The sequence below is a fragment of the Leptinotarsa decemlineata genome, unplaced genomic scaffold (assembly GCF_025532065.1).
Source record: "Leptinotarsa decemlineata unplaced genomic scaffold, Ldec_3_MD MMD2_tig00026358_RagTag_RagTag, whole genome shotgun sequence".
NCBI classification, from domain to species: Eukaryota; Metazoa; Arthropoda; class Insecta; order Coleoptera; family Chrysomelidae; genus Leptinotarsa; species Leptinotarsa decemlineata.
The window spans coordinates 5,068,119-5,080,741 of NW_027412703.1; the positions used below are offsets into that span (position 1 = coordinate 5,068,119).

At 39.3% G+C, this 12,623-nt stretch overlaps 1 protein-coding gene across 2 annotated transcripts in view; it reads right to left on the bottom strand.

Moving 5' to 3' along the window:
* The window catches only part of ENGase (cytosolic endo-beta-N-acetylglucosaminidase), a 67,230-nt gene that overhangs the window by 52,666 nt on the left and 1,941 nt on the right, over positions 1 to 12,623 (bottom strand). The window contains exons 2-3 of one of the 2 annotated variants that reach the window (XM_074184859.1): positions 8,230 to 8,498; positions 2,462 to 2,619 (exon numbers count right to left, since the gene is read on the bottom strand). In XM_074184859.1, coding sequence (XP_074040960.1) covers positions 2,462 to 2,619; positions 8,230 to 8,498 — 427 coding nt within the window. The remainder of the gene's footprint in view (positions 1 to 2,461; positions 2,620 to 8,229; positions 8,499 to 12,623) is intronic. The other variant, XM_074184860.1, reaches the window with a different exon arrangement.

Below are 12,623 nucleotides of genomic sequence, written 5' to 3' on the forward strand. Positions count from 1 at the left end.
GATCTATGTGTCCGTTTATTTCCCCTGTTAGTGCAGCAATTACATCATCAGTTAAGAGACCTTTTCTAAGACCATATTGTTTGCAAGAAATAAGCCTTTTTTTATCAATGTATGAAGTTATCCTCGAATTCAGTGCTTTTTCGAATACCTTAGATTCTTCCATATTTCTGAACAACTTATATATAGAAAGAGTTGTGCAAAGATAGGAATTGGAAATATGTGTAACCTACTTTTTTACGAGATAGCCTACTAAATAACCTCTACCTAATAATATATACACATTCACATACACTTATACATATATCCGAGTACAATATTAGTAAAAGTGAAAGTAACAACAAGTGAGAACTTAATCGCAAGTGCTGTCCTGTTATTTGTTACCTGAGCACGTTCTGGGTTTATCTTGTATTATTTTCTGGACTAGTTTTTTAGTTGTCTTGGTCTTTGGTGTTCTTGGATCTTATTTATATTCAGGAAAAACTTTTGTTGTGGTGTCAAATGTAGAAGTAGATGGAGTACTGCTGAGTTTGATGTCTTCGTTGCCCTCCTTTTCCAGATCTTCAATATCATAAGTGGCCCCGTCAACATAGAGTTTGTTTCCTTTTATGTAGCAGTATTTATATTTTCCTTCTTGCTTGACCAGAAAAAGATGTTTTCTGAGTAATTTACCTTCACTTCTTTGTTGATGGCTTAGATCTTGGGATATTGATATACCCTTTCCTTTCAATTTGTTGCAATTTTTCAGAATTTCTTTTTTTTTCGGATATGAAAGGAGTTCAATTTTTATTGGACAATTTTCTGATTTTCCTAGACATGTATCCACACGTCTGCTAAATCGTTATCCTTCAGATCTATACCTACAAGATCCTTAAGATCTCCACACAAATTTTTTGGTGTAATTTCCTCTTTTTTTTTATTGAGTCCAAATATCAAAATATTCTTTTTATTTTGGGCTCTTGTGAGGTATTTTAATTCTTTTTTGAAAATATCGTTTTCTTTTTCCAGGATTTATTGTTATTTTGTAGTTATTACCTGCATTAAACGATTGAAGGGTAATAAACAAAACTAATTTATTAATAACAGAACACACAACATGTAGAAATCATAGTAAATGTTCAATATCTCTACCTTCAGACATTACGCATGCGTCTAAATGTCGGCGCATTGAGCCACGTATTCGCTCAAATATTCCTGGAGTCTCTCTGATTACCCTGCACGAATCGATGATGCGGTTTCTTAAGTCCTCTACATCGCGAACAGGAGTACGATAAATCAAATGCTGTAAATGGCCCCAAATAGATAAATCGAGAGGATTGAGATCCGGGGATCGAGCGGGCCAGTTCTGTGGTTCTCCTCGACCTATCCACTGATTTGCATATGTTTCAGTTGAATGCTGACGTGCTACTTGACTAAAATGGGCGGGAGCCCCATCATGCATTGAAAACATATCCCTTCTGACGCCCAAAGGAACTTCCTCCAGCAGTACTGGATGCACTTCTCTTAAAAATTAAACGTATGCCTCACCGTTTAATCGAGGAGGTAGAAAATGAGGCCCAATTAAATCATTCCCAATAACTCCGAGCCACACGTTAAGAGAAAACTGTTCTTCAGAAAGTCACAATTTCTTCCAATCATTTCCAGCATCCAATTGCAAAATTCAAGACGGTTCGGAAAGTCTCGCGGTAACAGTGCCTGTACTCGTTGCAGATGTTAAGGGTATAAGAGTTGTTCCTTTTAAATTCGAAATCCGTCATATGATCAACATTAGGCTGGAAAGCAATCTTTCTAGCACTGGTAGTAGGTTGTTCTTCAATCAATCATAACCTACTATTTAAATGTTGTTGTTGGTTTTTACCTGAGTTCTTCTTCTTCTCGATTAACATCTTCTTCCCGTAAAGGTTTGAAATGTTAAATCTAAAGTTATCACGGATAGGACTATGCTGAACTGGTTTTCGTCTTTTTGATCCGTGTATGTGATATTATCTTTAATTTCACCGACGTTTCGACAAAATCTCATTTGTCATCATCTGGGTATTACTGTTACGACCAACTTCCGAACACGTAATACGTTTTGAACCATCAAAAACCGCATGACAGCTCAAGCCCAGTTTTTCTGCCATACCTCGCACCATTTGTGATGGGTCAGTCTCCAGCAAGGTCCTCAAATCCCCGTCCTGGATTACTGTAGGTCGACCACTTCGGGCTCGTCTTCGAGTTAAAAACCTCCAGAACGAAATTTCGCAAACCAACAGCTGTCGTCATGAACGCAGTGTTTGACGAAAGAACCCATTTTTCAATAGATCTATATGTATGGGAACATTTTCCATATTCAATTTATTACACAAAAATCTATGAATTAAAAATCATCAATCAAATTACGGAATGACCATAGTTTACTTTCGCAGTCTCTTTGAGTGAATAATCCCACGAAGGTACATGTTTTAAAAAATAGTACACTTACCAAGAACTTTTACTCCATTTTTATGAGCAGCATTGATCCAGCAAAGAGGAGGAATTGTAATGAAGTGATGACTGAAATATACGAAAATATCTATCTGGGCCCAATTGTAAAATGTATAACCATTACCCAAAATGTCTTCATTGGCCTTGTGTAGGTATCTAGAAAAAAAAAACAATAATATCATTACTTGACCAGGCTGGTTTTTCATCAAAATTGATTGTCTGAACATTTTGATCTTTTCTGAAACTAAACTCTTAGTTTTATCATCTATCATTGAAAAAGTACAAATCGGCCTTTTTCCATCATAAGGTTGACGTTTCGTTGTTCTAACTGAATGATAAATGTTCTAATTAGTTTCTTTAGTGATGCTATCAAAACCAACGTTAAAGTCTGTACAAACACTATTCATCTGATGTTATCATACCGGTTCCATATCGCTAAACTTTTTGGGAATGTATTAGCGTTTGGGAAATCTGAATTCATCAAGTCGTGTAAACACCCACAGTAATAGCGGATTTTCACCAAACGGACAAAATCACAACAGAGCAGCAAAAGCAAAACAAAACCTTGAGTTCTCTAAATAAAGCTTGTCGTCCACTAGTTCAGCACAGCACAGCACGGCCTGTCAAAATACTTATAGGATTGACCAATGAAAATGACAACCGCCCACTAGCCCGGCACAGCACAGCCAAGAGCGTCCGCCGCCGGAAAGGATTCCAACTGTCCGATCCTGTCCGGCAAATAACGGTACGTGCTGTGACGGACTGGCCAAGTGAACGCGTCGCCGGCCAGCGCTTGCCAGCGTCAACCTGTGCAAACGCGCCTGGGAAGTTTCTATCTCTCTGTTTTGCTATTCCATCAGTTGACAGCATAGTGTTAGACGGTACCTATGAAAATGTACGAGGAAAAATTGAGTCGCTTGTTAAGGTAGACTCTTGAATATCCAGAAGTTCTGAAAATTTGCCTGGAGTCATTCGGAAATACTGGAAAAATTTCTCCTCGTCTTCTTTCAGGTCATTAAAAATATGATGAAACTCTCTCAGATTTGCTCTCTTTTGATTGATGGGCTGAACCCACAACTTTTTTTTTGACTATTTTCTCTACATTCAACAATGCAGTCATTATAATGACGACTTCTTCGTCAGAACTGCTAGTGATAGACATGTTTCTGTCACCGCTCGATGTTACCTGAACTTCCTTTGAAATCGTTGTAGCTGGACAAGTGGGCGATGCTACTACCTGTCGCCAACAGGTGGCGGACAGCGCCGTGCTGTACTGTGCCGGCCAAGTAGGCGACAAGCTTAAGAAACATTTTGAAAACTTCCATGTCTCAGGAGACTGTTTTTTCCAACAATGTCCCGTCGGCAGGTGGAAAGATAAAAAAATCCGTGTTTTGTCTGTGTCTAAACTGAGTTTCATGATGGAATTGGCCGATACTTGATGAAAATCCATAACTAACGTATTCAAAAAACACTTTATTAAGAGATTTTCACTAAATGATTTTACAAAAACGCGTTTTTGTAAAATTGTTTAGTGAAAATTTCACAATGAAGTGTTTTTTGAATACGTTAAACGTTTGCTATGTGAATACATCGGTGACATTATTACTTTATTTGAAATGTTAATCTGTGATAGGTATAAATTTCGATTATCGGCACTATAGGCAGGCTACTTTTATCGATATATTGTATTGCTGTTTGATTTCCCTTTGTAGAACATGAGCAAAAAAGCAATGGACAGGTGAAGAATGCAGCAGTTTAGTTTTTCATCAGTTCGGGCTTCCATTGTCTAATATAATATAACTTGATTTGAAATCCCCGAAAAAAATTAAAAAGATTAACCTAAAATAACAATTTTATCAAACAAAAAACTGAAATTGAAAAGAAATAACATACAAGCAACAACCAAACAAATAAAAAATTCAAATATTAATAAAAGCTGAATATTAAAAAAAATTAAAAAGATTATTAACAAAAAATCAAAAATAAAACAATTGTCAAGTTATGTCACGACGTTTCGATTGTTAGTATCCACAGTCGTCTTCGGGTGATTACCTCCGAGATCTGACTATTTATAGGTCATTCAAGTGCTTTCACCTATCCCCTCGTCCCTCTCTCCGCTTCATTGGTTTTAGAGGGGGATGACCGTTTGGCGGGAGTTGGTCGTTTTTCTCTTGATTAAAGGTTTCCATATGTTACGTATCTCTACTCTAGCTTGACTGAATGCGTTGTTGGACAACATAAACGCAGCTTCTTTGAATTTTTTCCTAAACCAGTGTTTCTCTTTGTTGATGATTTCAGCTTGAGCCAACTTGATGTTATGTTGATAAGTCTAACCATGCTCTGCTATTCCGAATTTGATGGTTTCTCCTCGCTGTGTGTGTTTCTTGTGCTCACCAATGCGTACTTTCAATGGCCTCTTAGTTTCACCGATGTATGATTCTCCGCACTAGCAGGATATCCGGTAAATGCAATTCTTGGAATCGCAGTCCGCGTTTGGTGGCCTGGTTTTCGTGAGGCTGCTACGGATAGTGTTCCCAAATCTGAAGCAGGTCCCGATGTTATACTTGGACCCAATTCTTTCTATCCTTTCCGATAATCCTCTGATGTAGGGAAGTGCAAGTACTGGTTGTGGCGGCTTCTCTTCCTTGTGGAGTTTTTGCTGTCTTCTAGCTAAAGTTTGTTCTACCATCACTCTGGAGTAACCATTCCGTGGAAGGTCATTTTTGGTGATGCCGAGTTCCTTTACGAGACATTCCTTTATGATTGCTCTCTCAGTTAATTGATGGTGGTTAAATTTCTGGTTCAGATACTGTCCTGTGTGAGTGGTTTTTCGATATACAGATGTTTTCCATTTAGTGTCGGTCCTCTTCACCAATACGTCTAAGAAAGGCAATTCCATTGTGATGGAAGGACTGACGTTGTTTATGTGCTTCAGGAAAGTGTCTAGTTCTAGTTCTTTCTCAGACGTATTGCTGAAGAGGACCGATACTGAATGGGAAACATCTGTATATCTAAAACCCACTCACACAGGACAGTATCTGAACCAGAAATCCAACCACCATCAATCGACTAAGAGATGAATCATCAAGACTCTACTAGACCGTGCTTTTGGATTCTGTAATACAAAGGAAGGTCTCGAAAAGGAACTAGGCATCATCAAAAATGACCTTCAACGAAATGGTTACTCCAGAGTGATGATAGAACAGGCCTTAGCTAGAAGACAGCAAGAACTCCACAAGGAAGAGAAGCCGCCACAACCAGTACTTGTACTTTCCTACATCAGAGGATTATCGGAAAGGATAAGAATGATTGGGTCCAAGTATAACATCAGGACCTGCTTCAGATCTGGGAACACTATCCGTAGCAGCCTCACGAATACCAGGCCAACAAAAGCGGACTGCGATTCCTAGAATTGCATTTACCGGATATCCTTCGAGTGCGGAGAATCATACATCGGTGAAACTAAGGGGCCATTGAAAGTTCACATTGCTGAGCACAAGAAACACACACAGCGAGGAGAAACAAGCAAATCCGGAATAGCAGAGCATGTTTGGACTCATCAACATAACATCAAGTGGGCTCAAGCTGTAATCATGCACAAAGAGGAACACTGGTTTAGGAGAAAATTCAAAGAAGCCGCGTATGTTGTCCAACAACGCATTTAGTCAAGCTAGCGTAGAGATGCGTAACATATGGAAACATCTAATAAAGCGAAAAACGACCAACTCCCGCCAAATGGTCATCTCCCGCTAAAACCTATGAAGCGAAGAGAGGGAAGAGGGGATAGGTGAAAGCACTCGAATGACCTATAGTCAGATCTTGGAGGAATAAGTCCAGTTATCATCCGAAGACGATTGTGGATACTAACAATCGAAACGTCGTGACATAACTTGGTTTGAAAAATGTTATAATTTTTATTTTTTTCATTTTTTGTTAATAATCTTTTTTAAATTTACTTAATATTCAGCTTTTATTAATATTTCAATAATTTATTTGTTTGGTTGTTGCTTGTATGTTATTTCTTTGTAATTTCAGTTTTTTGTTTAATAAAACTGTTTCGGTTAACCTTTTTTTTTCAGGGATTTCAAATCCACGAAACAATGTCAACCACCTTCAAGCAAGCAATTTAGTTGCTGTTCGAGTAGTGGAAACTAGTTTTTGTTTAGGGGAATTCGAGTTTCGAGTTTGTTTTCGTGTTAGGGATCACACGTTAAAAGGTAAGACCTCTTTAATCCTTAGCTAGCACAAGTTTAGACTTCTGAGGGTTGTCGTTCGTAGGGGTGTGACAGCTGGTTAACGGAAAAACAGAATATGAACGGATTTTGAACAAATCAAGTATTGTTTCTGTTTTTGAAAACTAAACTGAACTCTGCCCATCCAAGCAACGGAATGCTCCAAAACATTATCATGCATAGTGTACGTGCTCCCTGCTCCTGTACTTCCTGTACTCTGTACACGTGCTCCCTGCTTGTACAGAGTCGAACCAAGGAATACAAAAATTACTTGAAGTTTAACTAATAAATAAAACAAAAACAATTTTGTGTATTCAACATTAAATGAAAGTCAGCACGGGAGAGATTGAAAAAATTTGGGGTGTATAAGCTCAAGTGCGGCGACTGCAATACCTCATATATAGGACAGACTGGCCGCAGTTTCAACGTGAGATTCGATGAGCATTTGAACAGTTTCAGATTGAATAAACAAGATTTTAACTACGCCAAGTATCTCATAGAAAACACTCATAATTTCACACAAAAGCCGGAAATTCTACAATTCAGTCAAAAAGTCTGATATTAAATATACTGGAATCTATATTAATCGAAAAACATTTTGCTAATGAAAACAACATTATTCTGAATGATAAGATAGATATTTCTAATTCACCAATTATAAATAATGTTATTAGTAATTTCCCAAAAGCCTCTTGATATCTCTCTACCTACCGATGCAACTTTTAATATATAAGGAGATGGCATCATATACAGGTTGTCAAATCTAGGAAGAGACTTGAGAATTCTCATAACCTACGTGTTTCCTTGACCATATCGAAATTAACAGTGCCCTTCCTACATTTGACAAGCTGTACATAGGTTAGTTTTTGACTCGCTCAGAAGGTGACACAGTGTGTCGTATTATTTTCATCCTATCCATTCAAAGGAGGGTGCTGCAAGCAGCTTCATCGGACCAGAACCTGTCATTGGCATTGCTTTATTGACTTCTGGCAGAATTTTCCAGGATTGGCTCACTCCAAGACGTTAATTCACCCTTTGAAGCTTGATACCAAACAGTTGTTGGACTACATTAGGGATGAACTACGATTTCTAACAGGCCTTCTTACATGTCACTGTCCTTCGAATCATCATATGCAGAGACTCGGACTGTTGGAAGACAGTGTGTGTCGCCTTTGTTTGGAAAATGATGAAACAGCAGAGCATATACTTTATGCCTGCCCCGCTGGGAACCGAATCAGGTTTTTAGAGTTCGGCAGAGCCGTACTCTTACCGTCTGACCTGAAAGACCACTCACCATACAAACTAACCGGCTTCGTTAAGAAGCTGGGTTTATTTGGTCGAGGTGGTTTATTTGGTATAGGTTTGAGCCACAATAAACCCTTGTGGGTTGCAATGGAGAGTCGAATAGACCAACTCACTTTGCACCTAACCTAACCAAACCATTCAAGTACTACTCAACGTTACTATTTCAAGTTTTAAGATAAAAGTACTTGCACCTTACTTTTTACTTAGGTATAAAATCTGGTATTCTCACCTGTCTGACTGATAGCCTCCCTTATAATCGTGGCACACCAGTGTCTTGGGGACGGTCCTTCTATCAACCCTGTTTCTCACAAAAAAATTATTCACATGACTGTGGCAGTAAGGTACACTGTTCAGAAGGACGGTTGAAGACCTCGGTTGCAAAATTTCAACTCTGTCAACCCATCCAGGAGGTTCTTGAATCACCCCATCCAAATCTTCCACATTGCTTATTGGTTGACACTGGATGAATACGTTAGGCATCATTTTAGAAACGCAACTCTAAGTAAAATAACGAACAGTGCATGGGAACAGGAAATGCAATGTGTGGTGGTTAAAACTAGATAGAAAGGATATGAGATAAGTTCGTTGGTCCAATAAACTTCATAACGATAAGATTATTATTATGCAGGGTACAGGGCGATGACCGTCGGTTAGCCGTATTTTGGGAAATAATAGGATTTATATCCTGAAAATAGGCAAATATAGGTATTTCAATATGCTTTATCGAATGAAAGTAATGGCGAATTTTTAAACTTAGATTAAACCGGAATTTGGTACTTTCTTTCTCAATTCAAATGTAACACCCAACAATAAATAAAATTCAAAACATTCAGTGAAGCTGTAGAATCGCTTGACTCACACTCAGATCAGGGCCGCAAATTCGAATCGGATTTATGGAAGGAAATGATGACTTAGTTGGGAATACGTTATTCCCGTGTGTTTACCAATAATTAACTACACTGGACAATAATCAAACTGAACTTTATTTCACTATTATTACAACCAACCCCTTTAACTAAAACTTCAACAATCATTCAAACGTCTATCGCCTTATTAGATCTCTCTCCACCGCATTATCCGTGAAACTTGACGATCTCGATATGCTCGTAGGTAGCGGAAAACGAACTATCCAGTAACCGGTGGAGAATTCTTCAGAGATCCATCGAAGCCGGTAGAATATTCGCTGGAATTCCATCGAAACGACGAACAACCACGAAACGCCGACTCGGCTGCGATCTTGGCCACGTTACAGTTGTTTTACGACGGCCGTGTTATCTTTTTTTAGGACATGATTTACAACCTACCCCCTTCCCTGAGGTTGTTCGCCCCGAAAAACATTCGAAGAGGGAACATCATGACCCATGTAAGAACTCAGTCTCTCTATGTGGACAACTTTGGACTTGCTACTGGGTGATAATTGGATTCTGTACACCAGATCGTTGATATTTTGGTCCTTGCCATGGTCTCTGCAACTTGGGACACAAACCTTTCCAACGTTGGGGTTGGTAGAGTCACACTGCATCGCCCTTGAAGCTCACCAGCAGGGACTTTTTGTTAAATCTCATCTTCATCCTGTCGCTGGAAAGCTGTAATTTGCTTCTGACAAATTCGTGTACAATTTCTAGTCTCTACTTTAGGTCATTCACATATTCTGAAAGAGGTACCTCTTGAGACTCATCGGATGGACTGCCACACAATACATCTATCGGAAGTTTCAGTTCCCTACCAGTTTACTACGTGGATGGTGTGTAACCTGAAGCGTCATGTTGAGAGCTCCTGCATGCAAACAGAAAAAAAAAGAACCAATTTATCCCAGTCACTTTGGTTTTCGGAGAGAGTATGCCTCCAAACCATTCTGTCGGACTGTGGGTGAAGAGCAATTGTTCTTGTCTTCTTCATTCCCAACTAAGTCATCATTTCCTTCCATGAATCCGATTTGAATTTGCGGCCCTGATCTGAGTGTAGTTCCTGAGGTACTCCGTGTCTGGCAATTACGTTCTGTGCGGAATCCGTACTGGCTATCCGAGATGGCTCCTCTTTCTTCAAGTTCACCTCCAGTCTAGCCTTATTCATTTGCTCAAGAAGCTTCCCTAGGGAGTCCAGGAGACAGATTGGCCTGTACTTAACTTCGGGTCCATCCGTGTTCCCCTTCGGTATAAGAACAGCCCTAGCCGTTTTCCAAGTCCGCGGGAAGGATTCCGTTGTAAGTACAGTGTTCATGAGGCTTAGGATATTCGTTGGCATTATCCTTGCCGCCACCTTTACTATTTCCGGTAGTATGTGGTCGGGTCCGGAGGACTTTTTGTTTTTCATCTTTTCTGCAGCGATCTGAAGCTCTCCTCCATCGTGAAGTGCACCAGGTTCGCCGAATTTTTGCGTCGCCATCGATGCTCTTCATTACAGATTGGAAATAGCTTTTTCAGCTTGTCCGCTTCCTGTTGTGGGTCGATTTCGTAGGGATGCCTCATTATACCCAATTGTTTGGTCGCTATTTGGTATTCCTGCCCCCACGGGTCATCCTCCAGAGCATCGCATAGCGCCTTCCAGCTTTCCCTTTGAGCACTGTTTATATCCCTCCTCAATTCCCGTCTGACATTTTTATGTCTCCTCCATATTTCTAAGGTCCTGTGGATCCCCGTTTCTTCCTCTCGCCCGTATCAGTCTTCTCCTGATGCGGTTGCATTCGGCTCTAGCGGTTTCAATATCGTCGTTCCACCAAGTAGGCTGTGTCTTTCTCCTAGCACTCTGGTCTTGGCTTAGAGAGCTTTTTGAGCATCCTGCAGTACTTTATTGATATCTTCTAGATGTTTTAGGTTGCCCTCTATCATTTGAAGCGTGGTCGTTAGTATGTCCCTGTTTATGTTGAAGGTTCCGAACCCTTCTTTTTTCTTTCTTTATTCCCAACTAAGTCATCATTTCCTTCCATAAATCCGATTCGAATTTGCGGCCCTGATCTGAGTGTAGTTCCTGAGGTACTCCGTGTCTGGCAATTACGTTCTGCAACAAGGCTTCTGCCACCGTTTTAGCCTCATGGTTGGGTAGGGCTACTACTTCAGACCATTTGCCTTCCAGTGCGACCATCGTGGAGCTGTTCGAGTATATTCGGGATACACGTCTTTGAAAGGATCATCATGGAGTCCCATTTGAGGCAGTAACACTGCTAGCCGTGTTTAGAAATCTCTTGCCATTCCGGTCTTACTCCTTTGCCATTATCGTCAATGTCATCCTCGGAGGCTGTTAAAGATCGTTCCACACCATGGTCAGGTGGTACATCACATTTTCTGTTTCTTGTACATACAAAATAGGCGGCGATTCACTCTTTTCACGAATTCAAATGTTTTCGGGCAGAAATCAAAGGAACCATAAAAAATTCATTCAGAAAACTGAGAGCGAGATTATTAATAACCCCAATAAGTTTTGGTCATTCATTAACAACCGAAAAATGTACAAATGGAATTTGAGATAAAATGTTACATGAAGGTAGGCTATTCGATAATTCTTCAGATATTCTTGACGGTTTTGCAGATTTATTTATTGGGTCTTACTTATATAGTGTCAACATAGAATGATCATGGGAACAACAGTAGTGATATTCCCAGCCTAGTAATCAAACCCTTCAGTATTAGCAAATTAGAGCCTAAATTTACTGCGGAACATAATCATATTCCAGAATTCATCATTGAAGATTGTGCCTCAGCTTTGGTTACCACCAACTACTCTCCTGAAAACATCAACTGTGCTATCGATATGGAAAATATCGAGAGTCTGTCCAGGAGATAAAAATGAGATGAAAAATTTCAGACTAATTGCTATCACGTTCAACCATCACTAATCTGGTAACAATTACTCAATGTATTGCGGAGAGTGTTGATTGTCAGTCTCAGACTGACGTCATCTACACTGATTTTTCTAAAGCGTTCGACATATTTGACCATAGTATCTCGCTCGACTTTTGGGTTATCTAATGACTTGATTACTCTCTTCAAATCGTATTTTTACAACCGTAAGCATTATGTTTAACTCAATGGCCTCAAGTCTGTCGGATAGCCACATCTGGTGTACCAATATATTCTTCAATGATATCGGAGATGAGACTGATGTTAATTCCCTTCTATACGTAGATGACTTGAAACTCTCTCACAAACTGAAAACGAATCTGACATTACACAACTACGTCATAAACAATCAAGTTCTGGAGTGTTTCTTTTGATTCATCCTTCTCTTTCAATAAACATCTTGAAAGTACTCTGACAGCTGCTTATCACATGTACTGATTTTTAGTTAAAAATACTAAAGACTTCGAAGAAGCTCCCATATTCATATTACTTTATTTCACTTTTGTTCGATTTAAGCTGGAATATATATGTGTTCTATGGAGTCTCTACTATCAGGTTCATACAGATCTATTAGAAGCTCTTCAAGGGCGCTTCTTGAAATGTAATTTTCTTAAACTCGAAGGCACATATCCTACTGTAGGAGTACCCTATTATGAGTTTCTTGATATTCATAATTTTCGTACTTAGTCTCAAGGTAAGGTGTGAATATAATTCTTTTTTTTTACTCGAAGTCATAAACGATATCATTACCTGCTCTCAACTGTTACATATGTTGAATTTTTGGGTC